This window comes from Oncorhynchus keta, chromosome 10, assembly GCF_023373465.1.
Source record: "Oncorhynchus keta strain PuntledgeMale-10-30-2019 chromosome 10, Oket_V2, whole genome shotgun sequence".
Lineage (NCBI taxonomy): Eukaryota > Metazoa > Chordata > Actinopteri > Salmoniformes > Salmonidae > Oncorhynchus > Oncorhynchus keta.
The window spans coordinates 8,241,025-8,263,631 of record NC_068430.1 but is presented as its reverse complement, the minus strand read 5'-3'; the positions used below and the strand labels follow the sequence as shown (position 1 = coordinate 8,263,631).

Below are 22,607 nucleotides of genomic sequence, written 5' to 3'. Positions count from 1 at the left end.
TACTCTACACAGGAGATAGATTTCCTACAACACAGTAGATACTGTACACAGGAGATAGATGACCTACAACACAGAGATACTCTACACAGGAGATAGATTACCTACAACACAGGAGATACTCTACACAGAGATAGATTACCTACAACACAGGAGATACTCTACACAGGAGATAGATTACCTACAACACAGTAGATACTCTACACAGGAGATATATTACCTACAACACAGTAGATACTCTACACAGGAGATAGATTACCTACAACACAGTAGATACTCTACACAGGAGATAGATTACCTACAACACAGGAGATAGATTACCTACAACACAGTAGATACTCTACACAGGAGATAGATTACCTACAACACAGTAGATACTCTACACAGGAGATAGATTACATACAACACAGGAGATACTCTACACAGGATATAGATGACATACAACACAGGAGATACTCTACACAGGAGATAGATTACCTACAACACAGGAGATAGATTACCTACAACACAGGAGATAGATTACCTACAACACAGGAGATACTCTACACAGGAGATAGATTACCTACAACACAGGAGATAGATTACCTACAACACAGTAGATACTCTACACAGGAGATAGATTACCTACAACACAGGAGATACTCTACACAGGAGATAGATTACCTACAACACAGGAGATACTCTACACAGGAGATAGATTACCTACAACACAGGAGATACTCTACACAGGAGATAGATTACCTACAACACAGGAGATAGATTACCTACAACACAGTAGATACTCTACACAGGAGATAGATTACCTACAACACAGGAGATACTCTACACAGGAGATAGATTACCTACAACACAGTAGATACTCTACACAGGAGATAGATTACCTACAACACAGGAGATACTCTACACAGGAGATAGATTACCTACAACACAGTAGATACTCTACACAGGAGATTCCCGGGACCACCCATACGTAGAATGTATGCACACATGACTGTAAGTCGCTTTGGATAAAAGCGTCTGCTAAATGGCATATATTTATTTATATCTGCCACCACTGAGATTACCTACAACACAGTAGATACTCTACACAGGAGATAGATTACCTACAACACAGTAGATACTCTACACAGGAGATAGATTACCTACAACACAGTAGATACTCTACACAGGAGATAGATTACCTACAACACAGTAGATACTCTACACAGGAGATAGATTACCTACAACACAGGAGATAGATTACCTACAGCACAGGAGATAGATTACATACAACACAGTAGATACTCTACACAGGAGATAGATTACATACAACACAGGAGATACTCTACACAGGAGATAGATTACATTGGTCCCCTTGATAAAAATAATGCAAAGATGGAAATATATTGTATGCAACAAACAAAAAAATGTATAAATTATAATATTTTATAAGAATACAATTACTTAGAGAAAGAGATTTTATTTAATAAGTAATACAAAAAAAATGAAAACAATATTATTGGCACCCCTTCTTTCAATACTTCAGCACCCTCCCCTTGGGAGGATAACAACACTGAGGCTTTTTATAGAATGTTTTAAGAGCTCGGAGAGCACGTTGGGAGGCTGACATGGCCATTGCAAAATGGCCTAAAATGTCTTGGTACTGGGTGAAATTCATGATGCCGTTGACCTTGGTATGGGTGGTCCTTCTGTGGCTCAGTTGGTAGAGCATGGCGCTTGTAACGCCAGGGTAGTGGGTTCGATTCCCGGGACCACCCATACGTAGAATGTATGCACACATGACTGTAAGTCGCTTTGGATAAAAGCGTCAGCTAAATGGCATATATTATTATTATTATTATTATTATAACAAGGACCCCAGGACCAGTGGAAGTGAAACAGACCCATAACATCAAAGATCCACCACCATATTTTACAGTAGGTTTGCTTCTGTTTTTGAACACCAAACCCACCACTGGTATGTGTGGCCCAAGAGCTCTATTTTCATGTCATCTGCCCATAGCACCGCTCGGAGTTCCAAGTGCCAATGCCGTTTAGCAAACTCCAAGTGGTGCTATGGTCAGATAACATGAAAATAGAGCTCTTGGGCCACACACATTAGTGGTGGGTTTTAAATACTGTAACATCAACCCAACCCAGTCCCCAGCCCAAGCTGTGTCTCTTCCAGCTGTGTAATTATCCACACTAGATAGCTCCAACTAGGACAAACGCATGTCATATTCACCAGCACCACCCAGCCACAGCCCAGTCCACAACCCACAACCCAGCCACAAATCAGCCCACGGCCCAGCCCAACCCAACCACAACCCAGCCCACAGCCCAGCCCAATACCCAGCCCACAACCCAGCCCACAGCCCAGCCCAATACCCAGCCACAACCCAGCCCACAGCCCAGCCCAATACCCAGCCCACAACCCAGCCCAATACCCGGCCACAACCCAGCCCAACCCAGCCACAACCCAGCCCAACCCAGCCCACAACCCAGACACAACCCAGCCCAATACCCAGCCACAAACCAGACACAACCCAGCCCATAGCCCAGCCCACAACCCAGACACAACCCAGCCCACAGCCCAGCCCACAACCCAGACACAAACCAGCCCAATACCCAGCCCACAACCCAGACACAACCCAGCCCAATACCCAGCCCACAACCCAGACACAACCCAGCCCAATACCCAGCCAACAGCCCAGCCCAATACCCAGCCCACAACCCAGCCCAATACCCAGCCCACAGTCTAACCACAGCCCAGCCCACAGCCCAACCACAGCCCAACCACAGCCCAGCCCACAGCCCAACCACAGCCCAGCCCACAGCCCAACCACAGCCCAGCCCACAGCCCAACCACAGCCCAGCCCACAGCCCAGCCCAGCCCAGCCCAGCCCAGCCCACAGCCCAGCCCAACCAAAGCCCAACCACAGCCCAACCACAGCCCAGCCCACAGCCCAACCAAAGCCCAACCACAGCCCAGCCCACAAACCAGCCCACAGCCCAGCCCACAGCCCAGCCCACAAACCAGCCCACAGCCCATGATCTGTATCTCTTCTAGCTGTGTGCTTATGGACACTGTGAGGGAGGATTAATGTGCTGGTCTGGTATAGTATATCAGCAGTGGTACTCACACATCCCACTGTGTCTAATGTCGCAGTCTGATTCCCAAACGGCTCCTTAGTCCCTGTAATGTGCACTACGTTTGACCAGGGCCCTGGTTGTACACTGTGCTACTATATAGGGAATAGGGTGTCATTTGGAACGCAATTAATGTCCCTGACTACTATAAAACACAGAGATGTATCATCACTGGAACATGAGTTAGGATGATCTGTTGGGAGGTGGATTCAATGGTTAATTAATGAGAGAGAGTGTAGATGAATGTAATGTCATGCTTGTCAGATGTGTGTGTGGGAGGGAGGGAGGGATGGAGAGAGGGAGGGAGGGAGGGATGGATGGATGAATGCATAGATAGAGGGAGGGATAGATAGATAGATAGATAGATAGATAGATAGATAGATAGATAGATAGATAGATAGATAGATAGATAGATAGATAGATAGATAGATAGATAGATAGATGGTATGTAGGGAGGGTGAGTGGGAGGGAGGGAGGGATGGATGGATAGATAGAGGGTGTGTAGGGAGGGTGAGTAGGAGGGAGGGATGGATAGATAGAGGGTGTGTAGGGAGGGTGAGTGGGAGGGAGGGATAGATAGAGGGTGTGTAGGGAGGGTGAGTGGGAGGGAGGGATGGATAGATAGAGGGTGAGTGGGAGGGTGAGTGGGAGGGATGGAGGGAGGGAGGGTATGTAGGGAGGGTGAGTGGGAGGGAGGGAGTCAGGGAGGGAGGGTATGTAGAGGCAGGAGATGGGATAAGAGGCTGGTAATGTCTGTTGTGTTGAAATATTGTTATGTATGTATGAAAGAGTATGTGAAGAGTTTATTTCCAAAATGCTATATCCACAAAATAAAAACAACTTTTTTTTAATCAGAAATTAAATGATTGGTTCTGGGTACCTTCATGTGTGTAAAATATTAGTGTTCTCAGATTTTTTATTTACAGATTTTAGATGTGTATTAAAATGTGTCTGTTTTTAGGTGGTCCTGTAGCTCAGTTGGTAGAGCATGGCGCTTGTAACGCCAGGGTAGTGGGTTCGATCCCCGGGACCACCCATACGTAGAATGTATGCACACATGACTGTAAGTCGCTTTGGATAAAAGCGTCTGCTAAATGGCATATATTATTATTATTATTATTTAGGTTAAAAAAACGATCTGTTGTTTAGCTGGAATGGAATGGTGATGTACTTTATAGTTCAATCAAATCAGTCAATGAAATGTATTTTATAAAGACTTTCTTACAACGTGCTGTACAGAAACCCAGCCTAAAAACCCCAAACAGCAATCAATGCAGGTGTAGACTGATGTGGGGTTGTCTCACCAAGCTATCTTTTAAGATGAATGCACTGTGCGGCAGTCTGGATAAAATGTCAAACGTGAATGTTTTACATACAGATTTAATCAGTACTGTATTGATTCATTTAAAAAAATATGTGTACTGTACTGTATATATTGATGTCACAGACGTGTCATTTGTACAGTTCTCAGATCCATATTGTCGCGTTATAGGAAAAATATGAGGATTGTCTTTCTGACATCTCCCATTTACTGCAACCAGTAAATCTGATGATTTATAGCAGTAAGTATAGATTGTAGTTTCAGGCCTCCTCCACTTCCTCTTCTCTTCTCCCAGTAGATGAAGTGGTGCACTATATAGGAACTAGGTAACTAAAGTAACAGACTATATAGGAACTAGGTAACTAAAGTAACAGACTATATAGGAACTAGGTAACTAAAGTAGTGCACTATATAGGAACTAGGTAACTAAAGTAACAGACTATATAGGAACTAGGTAACTAAAGTAACAGACTATATAGGAACTAGGTAACTAAAGTAGGGCACTATATAGGAACTAGGTAACTAAAGTAACAGACTATATAGGAACTAGGTAACTAAAGTAACAGACTATATAGGAACTAGGTAACTAAAGTAACAGACTATATAGGAACTAGGTAACTAAAGTAACAGACTATATAGGAACTAGGTAACTAAAGTAGGGCACTATATAGGAACTAGGTAACTAAAGTAATAGACTATATAGGAACTAGGTTACTAAAGTAGTGCACTATATAGGAACTAGGTAACTAAAGTAGTGCACTATATAGGAACTAGGTAACAGACTATATAGGAACTAGGTAACTAAAGTAACAGACTATATAGGAACTAGGTAACTAAAGTAGGGCACTATATAGGAACTAGGTAACAGACTATATAGGAACTAGGTAACTAAAGTAACAGACTATATAGGAACTAGGTAACTAAAGTAGGGCACTATATAGGAACTAGGTTACTAAAGTAGTGCACTATATAGGAACTAGGTTACTAAAGTAACAGACTATATAGGAACTAGGTTACTAAAGTAGTGCACTATATAGGAACTAGGTAACTAAAGTAACAGACTATATAGGAACTAGGTAACTAAAGTAACAGACTATATAGGAACTAGGTTACTAAAGTAACAGACTATATAGGAACTAGGTAACTAAAGTAGGGCACTATATTGGAACTAGTTAACTAAAGTAGGGCACTATATAGGAACTAGGTAACTAAAGTAACAGACTATATAGGAACTAGGTAACAGACTATATAGGAACTAGGTAACTAAAGTAGTGCACTATATAGGAACTAGGTTACTAAAGTAACGGACTATATAGGAACTAGGTTACTAAAGTAACAGACTATATAGGAACTAGGTAACTAAAGTAGTGCACTATATAGGAACTAGGTAACTAAAGTAGGGCACTATATAGGAACTAGGTTACTAAAGTAACAGACTATATAGGAACTAGGTTACTAAAGTAACAGACTATATAGGAACTAGGTAACTAAAGTAGGGCACTATATAGGAACTAGGTAACTAAAGTAACAGACTATATTGGAACTAGGTACCTAAAGTAACAGACTATATTGGAACTAGGTACCTAAAGTAGGGCACTATATAGGAACTAGGTAACTAAATAGGAACTAGGTTACTGAAGTAGTGCACTATAAAGGAACCAGTCTATAATATGTGGCTGGTTATTGAATAATAAATAAATACAAGTGATGGCCATTTCCTTCATAACAATGAGATGCAACCATTAATGTCATCCTCTCTTTATGGGCCTTTGGTAGCGAGTTGTGACTATGTGACAAGGAGGATTTTTCAGATGAACAGGCTTAATCTGTATTTTTTATTCCCCTTTACCCAGTGTCCTTGATTGTCCTGAACCTTAATCTCCTCTGTCTACTGCATAGCTGCCGGAAGGAGGGTTGCTGGAGGGGCTGAAGCACCCCATGATACATTTTAATAATTTTGCCCTAAAATGATATTCCTTCCTGTATGAACAGACATAAATCATTCAAAATACTAGACCAGAGAGCATCATTTAGCCACAGAGAATCACTAGTTATACTAGACCAGAGAGCATCATTTAGCCACAGAGAATCACTAGTTATACTAGACCAGAGAGCATCATTTAGCCACAGAGAATCACTAGTTATACTAGACCAGAGAGCATCATTTAGCCACAGAGAATCACTAGTTATACTAGACCAGAGAGCATCATTTAGCCACAGAGAATAGCCACAGAGAATCACTAGTTATACTAGACCAGAGAGCATCATTTAGCCACAGAGAATCACTAGTTATACTAGACCAGAGAGCATCATTTAGCCACAGAGAATCACTAGTTATACTAGACCAGAGAGCATCATTTAGCCACAGAGAATCACTAGTTATACTAGACCAGAGAGCATCATTTAGCCACAGAGAATAGCCACAGAGAATCACTAGTTATACTAGACCAGAGAGCATCATTTAGCCACAGAGAATCACTAGTTATACTAGACCAGAGAGCATCATTTAGCCACAGAGAATCACTAGTTATACTAGACAGGAGAGCATCATTTAGCCACAGAGAATCACTAGTTATACTAGACCGGAGAGCATCATTTAGCCACAGAGTATCACTAGTTATACTAGACCAGAGAGCATCATTTAGCCACAGAGAATCACTAGTTTATAAACAATTTCTTGGGATTACATTTCGTCACAAGCACTTACAGTCGGGAAGACTGCAATTTGGGTAGCGACTGTGCCAAATATTGAACATCTTGTTGCTTTGTGGTTTGTGGCCATAGACATATAATCCATAGAATCATTTTGGAACCTCTAACTCTGGCAATTTTGACTGTTAAAATAATACTTTAGGATTTTGGCAATGATGCTATTGATGTACTTCCCCAGAGTCAGATGAACTCCTGGAAGTATCCCTTTAAACTCATGGGTACACTAGCAATGGCTGCCAGTCCTGTCAATGGCTGCCAGTCCTGGCAATGGCTGCCAGTCCTGTCAATGGCTGCCAGAACTTCCATCTATGGATTATATTTCTATGGTTGGTTGCGGCTGTCAGTTTTCCTGAAAATTTCAAATACAAATACCTACTGCTTAAAAAATAAATATATGTATATATGTATATACATACATACATACATATATTTATTTTTTAAAGAAAAACCCTTAAATGAGTAGGTGTATCCAAACTTTTGACTGGTACACCTACTCATTTAAGGGTTTTTCTTGATTTGACTATTTTACTAAAGACCTTGTCTTTCAAAGATAATTCGTAAAAATCCAAATAACTTCACAGATCTTCATTGTAAAGGTTTTAAACACTGTTTCCCATGCTTATTCAATGAACCATAAACAATTAATGAACATGCACCTGTAGAACGGTCGTTAAGACACTAACAGCTTACAGACGATAGGCAATGAAGGTCACAGTTATGAAAACTTAGGACACTAAAGACTCTGAAAAACACCAAAAGAAAGATGCCCAGGGTCCCTGCTCATCTGCGTGAACGTGCCTTAGGCATGCTGCAAGGAGGCATGAGGACTGCAGATGTGGCCAGGACAATAAATTGCAATGTCCGTACTGTGAGATGCCCAAGACAGCACTAAAGGGAGACAGGACGGACAGCTGATCAGTCCTCACAGTGGCAGACCACGTGTAACAACACCTGCACAGGATCGGTACATCCGAACATCACATCTGCGGGACAGGTACAGGATGGCAACAACAACTGCCCGAGTTACACCAGGAACGCACAATCCCTCCATCAGTGCTCAGACTGTCCACAATAGGCTGAGAGAGGCTGGACTGAGGGCTTGTAGGCCTGTTGTAGTAATGCAGCTCCTCACCAGACATCACCGGCAACAACGTCGCCTATGGGCACAAACTCACCATCGCTGGACCAGAGAGGACTGGCAAAAAATGCTCTCCACTGACGAGTCACGGTTTTGTCTCACCAGGGGGGATGGTCGGATTCGTGTTTATTGTCAAAGGAATGAGCGTTACATCGAGGCCTGTACTCTGGAGCGGGATCGATTTGGAGGTGGAGGGTCCGTCATGGTCTGGGGTGGTGTGTCACAGCATCATCGGACTGAGCTTGTTGCCATTGCAGGCAATCTCAACACTGTGCGTTACAGGGAAGACATCCTCCTCCCTCATGTGGTACCCTTCCTGCAGGCTCATCCTGACATAACCCTCCAGCATGACAATGCCACCAGCCATACTGCTCATTCTGTGCATGATTTCCTGCAAGACAGGAATGTCAGTGTTCTGCCATGGTCAACGAAGAACCCGGATCTCAATCCCATTGAGCAGCCGTCTTCATGGACCTGGCTAAGGCTTTCGACATTTTAGCGGGAGACTCAACAGCCTTGGTTTCTCAAATGATTGCCTCGCCTGGTTCACCAACTACCTCTCTGATAGAGTTCAGTGTATCAAATCGGAGGGCCTGTTGTCTGAACCTCTGGCGGTCTCTATGGGAGTTCCGCAGGGTTCAATTCTCAGGCCAACCCTCTTCTCTGTATACATCAATGGTGTCGCTCTTGCTGCTGGTGATTCTCTGATCCACCTCTACGCAGACGACACCATTTTGTATTTTTCTGGCCCTTCTTTGGACACTAACCTCCAGACAAGTTTCAATGCCATACAACTCTCCTTCTGTGGCATCTAACTGCTCTTAAATGCAAGTAAAACTAAATGCATGCTCTTCAACCGATCGCTGCCCGCACCTGCCCGCCCGTCCAGCATCACTACTCTGAACGGTTCTGACTTAGAATATGTGGACAACTACAAATACCTAGGTGTCTGGTTAGACTGTAAACTCTCCTTCCAGGCTCTCACTAGCTTTAATCAGCAGCTGTCAGAGCAGGTCACAGATCACTGCACCTGTACATAGCCCAACTGTAAATAGCCCATCCAACCTCATCCCCCATACTGCATGTATTTATTTATCTTGCTCCTTTGCACCCCAGTACCTCTACTTGCACATTCATCTTTTGCACATCTATCATTCCAGTGTTTAATTGCTATATTGTAATTACTTCGCCACAATTGCCTAACCTCCCTTATCCTACCACATTTGCACACACTGTATATAGACTTTTTCTATTGTATTATTGACTATGTTTGTTTTATTCCATGTGTAACTCTGTGTTGTATGTGTCGAACTGCTTTGCTTTATCTTGGCCAGGTCGCAATTGTAAATGAGAACTTGTTCTCAACTGGACTACCTGGTGAAATAAAGGTTAAATAAAAAATAAATTGGAAACATATGTGTACATTGCCAGAAATAGATAATAAACAAAAGTAAAATAAACAATAAAAAATTGACAGTAAACATTACAACCATAAAAGTTCCAAAATAATAAAGACAATTGTCATTATGTCTATATATACATACCTCTTTCTCTCTCTCTCTCTCTCTCTCTCTCTCTCTCTCTCTCTCTCTCTCTCTCTCTCTCTCTCTCTCTCTCTCTCTCTCTCTCTCTCTCTCTCTCTCTCTCTCTCTCTCTCTCTCTCTCTCTCTCTCTCTCTCTCTCTCTCTCTCTCTCTCTCTCTCTCTCGTTCTCTCTCTCTCTCTCTCTCTCTCTCTCTCTCTCTCTCTCTCGTTCTCTCTCTTTCTCTCTCTCTCGTTCTCTTTCTTTCTTTCTTTCTTTCTTTCTTTCTTTCTTTCTTTCTTTCTTTCTTTCTTTCTTTCTTTCTTTCTTTCTTTATTTCTTTATTTCTTTATTTCTTTCTTTCACCCCTCCTCTCTCTGTATGCCCTAACAAACTCTATGACCATGGACAGAGACACAGACACCCTTGTGGCATCACAACTCCCAAGAGTGATTATTATAAGAAAATGTCAACCCTCAGGTCGTTATGTTCAAAGTCCTAAGGTCCTTATCACATAAGGGTTGAATCATTGCCATAACAAAACAACTTTCCCTTGTGAACATCTACAGAACGTATCCAGCTCCTGTCTCAAAGCCAAATTAGTTTTTTTCTGTGTGTTCTTTAGTGGATTTGTTTACAGTGTTCTTTTTCTTCTCCACCAATCAAAGTTCCTTCCATGTGTTCTTTTTCTTCTCCACCAATCAAAGTTCCTCCCATGTGTTCTTTCACTCCAACATCTGTGGATGTGGGTGTACTGTGAACTTTCCACTAACCTCCTGTGGATGTTCTGTGTGTTCTATAGCTTCTTCTCATGCTGTTTTCTGTTCTGTTCCACCAGGCTCTGCTGGCCCTGGCATCTCCCTCTGGACCTGGGGTGTGTCGGGGGCTATGGTGAGGACATGTGCCTCAGCGGGAGGACTGGATGTCATGGAGGAGATGGATTGGGGCTGCGGAGAGGATTGGGTAAAGTGTTGGAGAGAGGAGGGCTGGGCACAAAGCTTGGGACAGAAAGAAGACTGGAGAGAGGGAGGGCGAGAGAGAGAGGGCAGGGAACCAGGACATGGCTGGGGCAGGAGACAAGGCTTGGGAGAGACCTGGGTCGAGGCCTGGGAGGCTGGTCATTCACCCTGCTGGTCCTGCTCCTCCTACTCTCCCCGGTGTTCCCCCAGTGCCCTGACAGCTGCCACTGTGTGTGGGAGAGCAGCATGGTGCTGTGTACGGACGCTGGGCTCCGTGAGTTCCCCCAAGGCCTTCCTCCGGACACCGTCACCCTCCACCTGGAGAGGAACTACATCCGCTCGCTCCCCGAGAGCGCCTTTAGGCAAGGAAGATAACAATTGGGATTTTTTAAATTCACCTTCACCTTCATTATTGTCATTAGTTCATTTATTCATTGATTAATGAATTAATGAATTAATATTTATTTTTCTATTTCTTTCATTTTAATTCATATCTGGCTCCCGTTTTGGTTTTAGTTCCAGGTCTAGTTATGATGTTTCTGACACTTCCTCTTGTTATATACCTTCCCTTCAGGGAGCTGACCCACCTGAGGGAGCTTTACCTCTCCCACAACCGCATCGACACCCTCTCCTCCGGGGCCCTGCGTCACCTGAGCTCAGAGCTCCGTCTCCTGGATCTTTCACACAACCTGTTACGCCAGGCCAGCCGGGACGAGTTCAGTTCCACGCGGGCCAAGACGCGCCTCTACCACAACCCGTGGCACTGCGACTGTACCCTGCAGGAGCTGATGGAGACGTTAAATCTAGAGCCGGAGACGGTCAACGGGATCGTGTGTGAGAGCTCGGTGAGGAGCGCCGGGGAGGTGAGTCGCTGGGAGGATCCAGGGGGTGCAGGGGAGCACGCCGGTCAACCGCTGGTTAAATTGCTTGACTCTGGGGTGAACTTCTGTAATCTCCAGCGGAAGACCACGGATGTGGCTATGCTGGTGACCATGTTCGTGTGGTTCTTCATGGTCATTGTTTATGTGGTCTACTACGTGAGACAGAACCAGGCTGAGACCAGAAGACATCTGGAGTATCTGAAGAGTTTGCCCAGTCCGAGGAAAACAGTCACGGAGTCAGACACGATAAGCACTGGTCTCTGAACTATTTATTTATTGCCTTTCTTTAATCAGGTAGGTTATTGAGAACACAGTCTATTTTACAAAAACAACCAAGGGAAGGCCTACGAAAAGGCCGTAGGGACAATTCATGTCTCTGTATTGGGATGGAGCTTGTTAATTGAAAAGGGACTATCTATAACAACTTTGACTTTAATTAAATGATTACAGCATTTTATTTTTGTAACTACTTTTCCATAATTATTTATATATTTTTGCCCTACATTTATACAAAAAAATGAAGGTTTTTGTATCCACTGGCATATGCACAGCTCTAACGCTGTCCAAATGGAGAGAAAGACCAGATCAGCACCTTTCATCATCAATACTGGTGGCTTTCATCATCAATACTGGTGGCTTTCATCATCAATACTGGTGGCTTTCATCATCAATACTGGTGGCTTTCATCATCAATACTGGTGGCTTTCATCATCAATACTGGTGGCTTTCATCATCAATACTGGTGGCTTTCATCATCAATACTGGTGGCTTTCATCATCAATACTGGTGGCTTTCATCTTCAATACTGGTGGCTTTCATCTTCAATACTGGTGGCTTTCATCATCAATACTGGTGGCTTTCATCATCAATACTGGTGGCTTTCATCATCAATACTGGTGGCTTTCATCATCAATACTGGTGGCTTTCATCATCAATATTGGTGGCTTTCATCATCAATACTGGTGGCTTTCATCATCAATACTGGTGGCTTTCATCTTCAATACTGGTGGCTTTCATCATCAATACTGGTGGCTTTCATCTTCAATACTGGTGGCTTTCATCATCAATACTGGTGGCTTTCATCATCAATACTGGTGGCTTTCATCATCAATACTGGTGGCTTTCATCATCAATATTGGTGGCTTTCATCTTCAATACTGGTGGCTTTCATCTTCAATACTGGTGGCTATCATCATCAATACTGGTGGCTTTCATCTTCAATACTGGTGGCTTTCATCTTCAATACTGGTGGCTTTCATCTTCAATACTGGTGGCTTTCATCTTCAATACTGGTGGCTTTCATCATCAATACTGGTGGCTTTCATCATCAATACTGGTGGCTTTCATCATCAATACTGGTGGCTTTCATCATCAATACTGGTGGCTTTCATCTTCAATACTGGTGGCTTTCATCTTCAATACTGGTGGCTTTCATCTTCAATACTGGTGGCTTTCATCATCAATACTGGTGGCTTTCATCATCAATACTGGTGGCTTTCATCATCAATACTGGTGGCTTTCATCATCAATACTGGTGGCTTTCATCATCAATACTGGTGGCTTTCATCATCAATACTGGTGGCTTTCATCATCAATACTGGTGGCTTTCATCATCAATACTGGTGGCTTTCATCATCAATACTGGTGGCTTTCATCTTCAATACTGGTGGCTTTCATCATCAATACTGGTGGCTTTCATCATCAATACTGGTGGCTTTCATCTTCAATAATGGTGGCTTTCATCTTCAATACTGGTGGCTTTCATCATCAATACTGGTGGCTTTCATCATCAATACTGGTGGCTTTCATCATCAATACTGGTGGCTTTCATCATCAATACTGGTGGCTTTCATCTTCAATACTGGTGGCTTTCATCATCAATACTGGTGGCTTTCATCTTCAATACTGGTGGCTTTCATCTTCAATACTGGTGGCTTTCATCATCAATACTGGTGGCTTTCATCTTCAATATTGGTGGCTTTCATCTTCAATACTGGTGGCTTTCATCTTCAATACTGGTGGCTTTCATCATCAATACTGGTCTGTCTGTAAATAGGGACTGTCTGTTTCTATTCTGTATATCAGGTTCCAAAGACATGTGATGTTGTTTAGTGTTCAGGGTGATTACTCTTACTTTTATCTCTCTCCAGCCCTTGATGATCAGTGAAGGCTATTTTAACCTCTCACTCTACAAGGTCACTGAGTCTGAACCAGCCAGTCATCTACATTCATATCCTGTGTTTTATCACCCTACGAGCCAGGACACAGCCTGAGATTCTCTGGCAGGCCACTGTTGACCAATTCAAAGTCTAGGTTGAAAACTAACGGAGATCGGGCATTTGCCCGAGACTTTGGAATGGTCTGCCAGAGGACACCAGGCTTATAGATTCAGTGCCTCTTTTTAAATCCCTTACCGAAGACACACTTTTGTAAAGATGCTTAGTGATTTTATTTTATGATGTGAAGCATGTTACTTGTATCGAAAAGCGATATACAAATAAAGTTATAATTATATTAAACCCCACTAATCCCTCAATCCGCACTACATCCATTCCTTCCTGCTGTTCTAATGTTACCCTGGCCCTAGGAAGCAGGTGCTGAATCCCTTTTTTTAGTCATCAAGTACGTAACAAGCAATCATTTCTAAATTGGTCAAGTTAGGAGAGGCTAGTGTATGACGGCAGGGTATCATCTGTCTCTCGGAAGCAGAGAAATTAAATGAAGACCTGATTTTAGAATTGATTGAATAATTAACATTTATCTTTTGTTAAAAATTATCAGATGAATGAAACAAACTTGTTTTTGAAATGCCTTGTTTCTGTGGATCCTAACGTATCTTCTTAGTGATGTTTTATTAAGAACTGGTTTTCTGTCTGTGTGGTTAAAGTTATGGTCCTATATTTTCTCCCTGGACTTTCTTATTGTTAGTGAAGTGAGTTTAAAGAGACAGTTGACTTTGAGATATTTCCAATTGAGTCGTAATATATGCAGCTATTACCGTGAATGCAGTGTCCGCGAACACGCCATGGATTGAAACTAGGGACTCTATTCAGTCATGGAAGTTCAGCATTACAGCCTAATTAAAATCGAAAGGCAATGTTCCCACTTTAGCGGAGACCGCATTCACGGTAAACGTTGCACATGCCAGCTCAATGGGAAATGATCTTAAAATGTATATCACAGAATCTGTAACGCTTCAGCGATCCAGACCGAATAGCTTAATGTCGTGAACTAAATGAAAGCATGCTGGTGAATGTGTGTAATACGTTCAATGACTTTTTTCCCCTGACATTATTGATTGAGAATGAGTCCTGTACCATATTGTTGCTATATCAATCAGAATGGGATATTATGTGTTTCATGAAAAAAAAAAAATGGTTTGTACAGTAGCCTATATGTGGTACGTTTCTATGGAGATATTCCTATTACTTTTGTCTCAGACAAACCCTAAGAGGTTTTGTATTGTGTTTGTGTAATGTTGTGGCATTCAGAGTTCCATTCTAGCACAGGTTGTGGTATAGCACTGTCAATTTAAATGATAGCACTGTCAATTTAAATGATAGCACTGTCAATTTAAATGATAGCACTGTCAATTTAAATGATAGCTCTGTCAATGTAAATGATAGCACTGCCAATTTAAATGATAGCACTGTCAATTTAAATGATAGCACTGTCAATTTAAATGATAGCACTGTCAATTTAAATGATAGCACTGTCAATTTAAATGATAGCACTGTCAATTTAAATGATAGCACTGTCAATTTAAATGATAGCACTGTCAATTTAAATGATAGCACTGTCAATTTTAATGATACCACTGTCAATTTTAATGATAGCACTGTCAATTTAAATGATAGCACTGTCAATTTAAATGATAGCACTGTCCATTTAAATGATAGCACTGTCAATTTAAATGATAGCACTGTCAATTTAAATGATAGCACTGTCAATTTAAATGATAGCACTGTCAATTTAAATGATAGCACTGTCAATTTAAATGATAGCACTGTCAAGTTAAATGATAGCACTGTCAAGTTAAATGATAGCACTGTCAATTTAAATGATAGCACTGTCAAATTAAATGATAGCATTGTCTATTTAAAAGAGAGCACTGTCAATTTAAATGATAGCACTGTCAATTTAAATGATAGCACTGTCAATTTAAATGATAGCACTGTCAATTTAAATGATAGCACTGTCAATTTAAAAGGGAGCACTGTCAATTTAAAAGGGAGCACTGTCAATTAAAATGATAGCACTGTCAATTTAAATGATAGCACTGTCAATTTAAATGATAGCACTGTCAATTTAAATGATAGCACTGTAAATTTAAATGATAGCACTGTCAATTTAAATGATAGCACTGTCAAGTTAAATGATAGCACTGTCAAGTTAAATGATAGCACTGTCAATTTAAATGATAGCACTGTCAAATTAAATGATAGCATTGTCTATTTAAAAGAGAGCACTGTCAATTTAAATGATAGCACTGTCAATTTAAATGATAGCACTGTCAATTTAAAAGGGAGCACTGTCAATTTAAAAGGGAGAACTGTCAATTAAAATGATAGCACTGTCAATTTAAATGATAGCACTGTCAATTGAAATGATAGCACTGTCAATTGAAATGATAGCACTGTCAATTAAAAAGAGAGCACTGTCAATTAAAAAGAGAGCACTGTCAAGTTAAATGATAGCACTGTCAAGTTAAATGATAGCACTGTCAAGTTAAATGATAGCACTGTGAATTGAAATGATAGCACTGTCAATTAAAAAGAGAGCACTGTCAAGTTAAATGATAGCACTGTCAAGTTAATTATGATAGCACTGTCAAGTTAAATGATAGCACTGTCAATTAAAAAGAGAGCACTGTCAAGTTAAATGATAGCACTGTCAAGTTAAATGATAGCACTGTCAAGTTAAATGATAGCACTGTCAATTAAAAAGAGAGCACTGTCAAGTTAAATGATAGCACTGTCAAGTTAAATGATAGCACTGTCAATTTAAATGATATCACTGTTAATTTAAATGATAGCACTGTCCCTTTAAATGATAACCCAACTCCTTTAATTGATTGCACAGTCCCTTTAAATGATAACCCAACTCCTTTAATTGATTGCACAGTCCCTTTAAATGATAACCCAACTCCTTTAATTGATTGCACAGTCCCTTTAAATGATAACCCAACTCCTTTAATTGATTGCACAGTCCCTTTAAACGATAACCCAACTCCTTTAATTGATTGCACAGTCCCTTTAAATGATAACCCAACTCCTGTAAATGATTGCACTGTCCCTTTAATTGATAGCCCAACTCCTTTAATTGATTGCACAGTCCCTTTAAATGATAACCCAACTCCTGTAAATGATAGCACTGTCCCTTTAAATGATAACCCAACTCCTTTAATTGATTGCACAGTCCCTTTAAATGATAACCCGACTCCTTTAAATGATTGCACTGTCCCTTTAAATGATAACCCAACTCCTTTAATTGATTGCACAGTCCCTTTATAATGATAACCCAACTCCTTTAATTGATTGCACAGTCCCTTTAATTGATAACCCAACTCCTTTAATTGATAACCCAACTCCTTTAATTGATTGCAATGTCCTGTCATTAACTGTAGTGTAACTGTTTTACGTCATAGGCTACAATGAATACCACAACCTGAGTGACAAACCCGGTCTGTGGAGATGCCAATAACCCAGACAACAAGAACCAAGCATGCCTCCTTCTGTGGCATTTTTACAACAGGGGTTTATTTGTGATGTATTTTCATCTTGCTGATTTAGTTTTTTTCTCCTGTTGTTTTAAATGTCAATCATTATTCTAAACAAAGACGACGACATCGTAGATTCGGGAACCAATACATCACATCATAAATGAACTTTAAAACCAAATTACGGGGGAAAAATAAAATAAACGTGGCTCTGTGTTGTTTAGAGAAATGCTTCTACCTTTTATTGCTACGGTGAAAGGTGAAAGGTGAAAGGTCAGGAAAGAAAAGGGGAAAAAATGTAAAGACAGGATGACAATCGGTTCATACAGTTACTGATGACAGCGGTTGGAAATGTCTCCCTTCTCTTATCTAGCATGCTTAAAAAACAATCTGAAAATATTGAAAAAAGGTTTTTACATTTTACAAAATAGTACATGATATGAACTTCGCACCTCCTCACAAAAATGTTGCATACTCTCTCCGATGAAGAAAACAACAAATAAATTGGGGTGCCACCCACTTGTGATCCATGGTCTCTCCTTGTGTGTTGTGACTACATTCCACCCCTCGATATCCATATCCTAATAACCCTAACCCTAACCCTAACCCTAACCCTAACCCTAACCCTAACCCTAACCCTAACCCTAAACCCTAAACCCTAACCCTAACCCTAACCCCTAACCCTAACCCTAACCCTAACCCTAAAAACCCTAACCCTAACCCCCTAACCCTAACCCCTAACCCTAACCCTAACCCTAACCCCTAACCCTAACCCTAACCCCTAACCCTAACCCTAACCCTACATTCCACCCCTCGATATCCATATCCTAACCCTAACCCTAACCCTAACCCTACATTCCACCCCTCGATATCCATTGAGCTCAAACACACAGACCAACGGAAAGAGCCACACAGGACACAGGATCTACATTTGGATTCTATCTCTGGGAATATAATACCGTCAACAACAAAGTTCAATCATACTTTCAGGTTTCAGAAACAAATCATCTCCCCAGATAAGTTTTAACGCTACACACTCTTCTCTGGAGCATTATGGGGGGGGGGTGAATATCAACCCCACACACACTCTTCTCTGGAGCATTATGGGGGTGAATATCAACCCCCACACACTCTTCTCTGGAGCATTATGGGGGGGTGAATATCAACCCCCCACACACTCTTCTCTGGAGCATTATGGGGGGGTGAATATCAACCCCCCACACACTCTTCTCTGGAGCATTATGGGGGGTGAATATCAACCCCAAACACACTCTTCTCTGGAGCATTATGGGGGGTGAATATCAACCCCACACACTCTTCTCTGGGAGCATTATGGGGGGGTGAATAACAACCCCACACACACTCTTCTCTGGAGCATTATGGGGGGTGAATATCAACCCCACACACACTCTTCTCTGGAGCATTATGGGGGGTGAATATCAACCCCCACACACTCTTCTCTGGAGCATTATGGGGGGTGAATATCAACCCCACACACACTCTTCTCTGGAGCATTATGGGGGGGGGTGAATAACAACCCCACCTCTGGAGCATTATGGGGGGTGAATATCAACCCCACACACACTCTTCTCTGGAGCATTATGGGGGGTGAATATCAACCCCACACACTCTTCTCTGGAGCATTATGGGGGGTGAATATCAACCCCACACACACTCTTCTCTGGAGCATTATGGGGGGGGGGTGAATAACAACCCCCCACACACTCTTCTCTGGAGCATTATGGGGTGTGAATAACAACCCCCCACACACTCTTCTCTGGAGCATTATAGGGGGTGAATATCGACCCCACACACACTCTTCTCTGGAGCATTATGGGGAGTGAATATCAACCCCACACACACTCTTCTCTGGAGCATTATGGGGGGTGAATATCAACCCCACACACACTCTTCTCTGGAGCATTATGGGGGTGTGAATAACAACCCCACACACACTCTTCTCTGGAGCATTATGGGGGGTGAATATCAACCCCACACACACTCTTCTCTGGAGCATTATGGGGGGTGAATAACAACCCCCCACACACTCTTCTCTGGAGCATTATGGGGGGTGAATATCAACCCCACACACACTCTTCTCTGGAGCATTATGGGGGGTGAATAACAACCCCATATCAAATCCAATTTTATTTGTCACATACACATGGTTAGCAGACGTTAAATGCGAGTGTAGCGAAATGCTTGTGCTTCTAGTTCCGACAATGCAGTGATAACCAACAAGTAATCTAACTAACAATTCCAAAACTACTGTCTTATACACAGTGTAAGGGGATAAGGAACATGTACATAAGGATATATGAATGAGTGATGGTACAGAGCAGCATACAGTAGATGGTATCGAGTACAGTATATACATATGAGATGAGTGTGTAGACAAAGTAAACAAAGTGGCATAGTTAAAGTGGCTAGTGATACATGTGTTACATAAGGATGCAGTCGATGATGTAGAGTACAGTATATACATATGCATATGAGATGAATAATGTAGGGTAAGTAACATTATATAAGGTAGCATTGTTTAAAGTGGCTAGTGATATATTTACATAATTTCCCATCAATTCCCATTATTAAAATGGCTGGAGTTGGGTCAGTGTCAATGACAGTGTGTTGGCAGCAGCCACTCAATGGTAGTGGTGGCTGTTTAACAGTCTGATGGCCTTGAGATAGAAGCTGTTTTTCAGTCTCTCGGTCCCAGCTTTGATGCACCTGTACTGACCTCGCCTTCTGGATGATAGCGGGGTGAACAGGCAGTGGTTCGGGTGGTTGATGTCCTTGATGATCTTTATGGCCTTCCTGTAACAACGGGTGGTGTAGGTGTCCTGGAGGGCAGGTAGTTTTCCCCGGTGATGCGTTGTGCAGTCCTCACTACCCTCTGGAGAGCCTTACGGTTGAGGGCGGAGCAGTTGCCGTACCAGGCGGTGATACAGCCCGCCAGGATGCTCTCGATTGTGCATCTGTAGAAGTTTGTGAGTGCTTTTGGTGACAAGCCGAATTTCTTCAGCCTCCTGAGGTTGAATAGGCGCTGCTGCGCTCTTCTTCACGACGCTGTCAGTGTGAGTGGACCAATTCAGTTTGTCTGTGATGTGTATGCCGAGGAACTTAAAACTAGCTACCCTCTCCACTACTGTTCCATCGATGTGGATAGGGGGTGTTCCCTCTGCTGTTTCCTGAAGTCCACAATCATCTCCTTAGTTTTGTTGACGTTGAGTGTGAGGTTATTTTCCTGACACCACACTCCGAGGGCCCTCACCTCCTCCCTGTAGGCCGTCTCGTCGTTGTTGGTAATCAAGCCTACCACTGTTGTGTCGTCCGCAAACTTGATGATTGAGTTGGAGGCGTGCGTGGCCACGCAGTCGTGGGTGAACAGGGAGTACAGGAGAGGGCTCAGAACGCACCCTTGTGGGGCCCCGTGTTGAGGATCAGCGGGGAGGAGATGTTGTTGCCTACCCTCACCACCTGGGGGCGGCCCGTCAGGAAGTCCAGTACCCAGTTGCACAGGGCGGGGTCGAGACCCAGGGTCTCGAGCTTGATGACGAGCTTGGAGGGTACTATGGTGTTGAATGCCGAGCTGTAGTCGATGAACAGCATTCTCACATAGGTATTCCTCTTGTCCAGGTGGGTTAGGGCAGTGTGCAGTGTGTTTGAGATTGCATCGTCTGTGGACCTATTTGGGCGGTAAGCAAATTGGAGTGGGTCTAGGGTGTCAGGTAGGGTGGAGGTGATATGGTCCTTGACTAGTCTCTCAAAGCACTTCATGATGACGGAAGTGAGTGCTACGGGGCGGTAGTCGTTTAGCTCAGTTACCTTAGCTTTCTTGGGAACAGGAACAATGGTGGCCCTCTTGAAGCATGTGGGAACAGCAGACTGGTATAGGGATTGATTGAATATGTCCGTAAAACACACCGGCCAGCTGGTCTGCGCATGCTCTGAGGGCGCGGCTGGGGATGCCGTCTGGGCCTGCAGCCTTGCGAGGGTTAACACGTTTAAATGTCTTACTCACCTCGGCTGCAGTGAAGGAGAGACCGCATGTTTCCGTTGCAGGCCGTGTCAGTGGTACTGTATTGTCCTCAAAGCGGGCAAAAAAGTTATTTAGTCTGCCTGGGAGCAAGACATCCTGGTCCGTGACTGGGCTGGATTTAATCTTGTAGTCCGTGATTGACTGTAGACCCTGCCACATGCCTCTTGTGTCTGAGCCATTGAATTGAGATTCCACTTTGTCTCTGTACTGACGCTTAGCTTGTTTAATAGCCTTGCTGAGGGAATAGCTGCACTGTTTGTATTCAGTCATGTTGCCAGACACCTTGCCCTGATTAAAAGCAGTGGTTCGCGCTTTCAGTTTCACGCGAATGCTGCCATCAATCCACGGTTTCTGGTTAGGGAATGTTTTTATCGTTGCTATGGGAACGACATCTTCGACGCACGTTCTAATGAACTCGCACACCGAATCAGCGTATTCGTCAATATTCCCATCTGACGCAATACGAAACATGTCCCAGTCCACGTGATGGAAGCAGTCTTGGAGTGTAGAGTCAGCTTGGTCTGACCAGCGTTGGACAGACCTCAGCGTGGGAGCCTCTTGTTTTAATTTCTGCCTGTAGGCAGGGATCAGCAAAATGGAGTCGTGGTCAGCTTTTCCGAAAGGGGGGCGGGGCCTTATATGCGTCGCGGAAGTTAGAGTAACAATGATCCAAGGTTTTACCACCCCTGGTTGCGCAATCGATATGCTGATAAAATTTAGGGAGTCTTGTTTTCAGATTGGCTTTGTTAAAATCCCCAGCTACAATGAATGCAGCCTCCGGATAAATGTTTTCCAGTTTGCAAAGAGTTAAATAAAGTTCGTTCAGAGCCATCGATGTGTCTGCTTGGGGGATATATACGGATGTGATTATAATCGAAGAGAATTCTCTTGGAAGATAATGCGGTCTACATTTGATTGTGAGGAATTCTAAATCAGGTGAACAGAAGGATTTGAGTTCCTGTATGTTTCCTTCATCACACCATGTCCCGTTAGTCATGAGGCATACGCCCCGCCACTCTTCTTACCAGAGAGATGTTTGTTTCTGTCCGCGCGATGCGTGGAGAAACCCGTTGGCTGCACCGCCCTGGATAGCGTCTTCCCAGTAAGCCATGTTTCCGTAAAGCAGAGAACGTTGCAGTCTCTGATGTCCCTCTGGAATGCCACCCTTGCTCGGATTTCATCAACCTTGTT

At 42.8% G+C, this 22,607-nt stretch overlaps 1 protein-coding gene across 1 annotated transcript in view; it reads left to right on the top strand.

Moving 5' to 3' along the window:
- Nucleotides 1–17,912, top strand: part of LOC118378816 (leucine-rich repeat-containing protein 3-like) — a 28,983-nt gene extending 11,071 nt beyond the window's left edge. The window contains exons 2-3 of the mRNA XM_052526400.1: nucleotides 10,657–11,139; nucleotides 11,352–17,912. Coding sequence (XP_052382360.1) covers nucleotides 10,718–11,139; nucleotides 11,352–11,922 — 993 coding nt within the window. The 5' untranslated portion in view covers nucleotides 10,657–10,717 and the 3' untranslated portion in view covers nucleotides 11,923–17,912. The remainder of the gene's footprint in view (nucleotides 1–10,656; nucleotides 11,140–11,351) is intronic.
- Nucleotides 17,913–22,607: the final 4,695 nt, after the last annotated feature.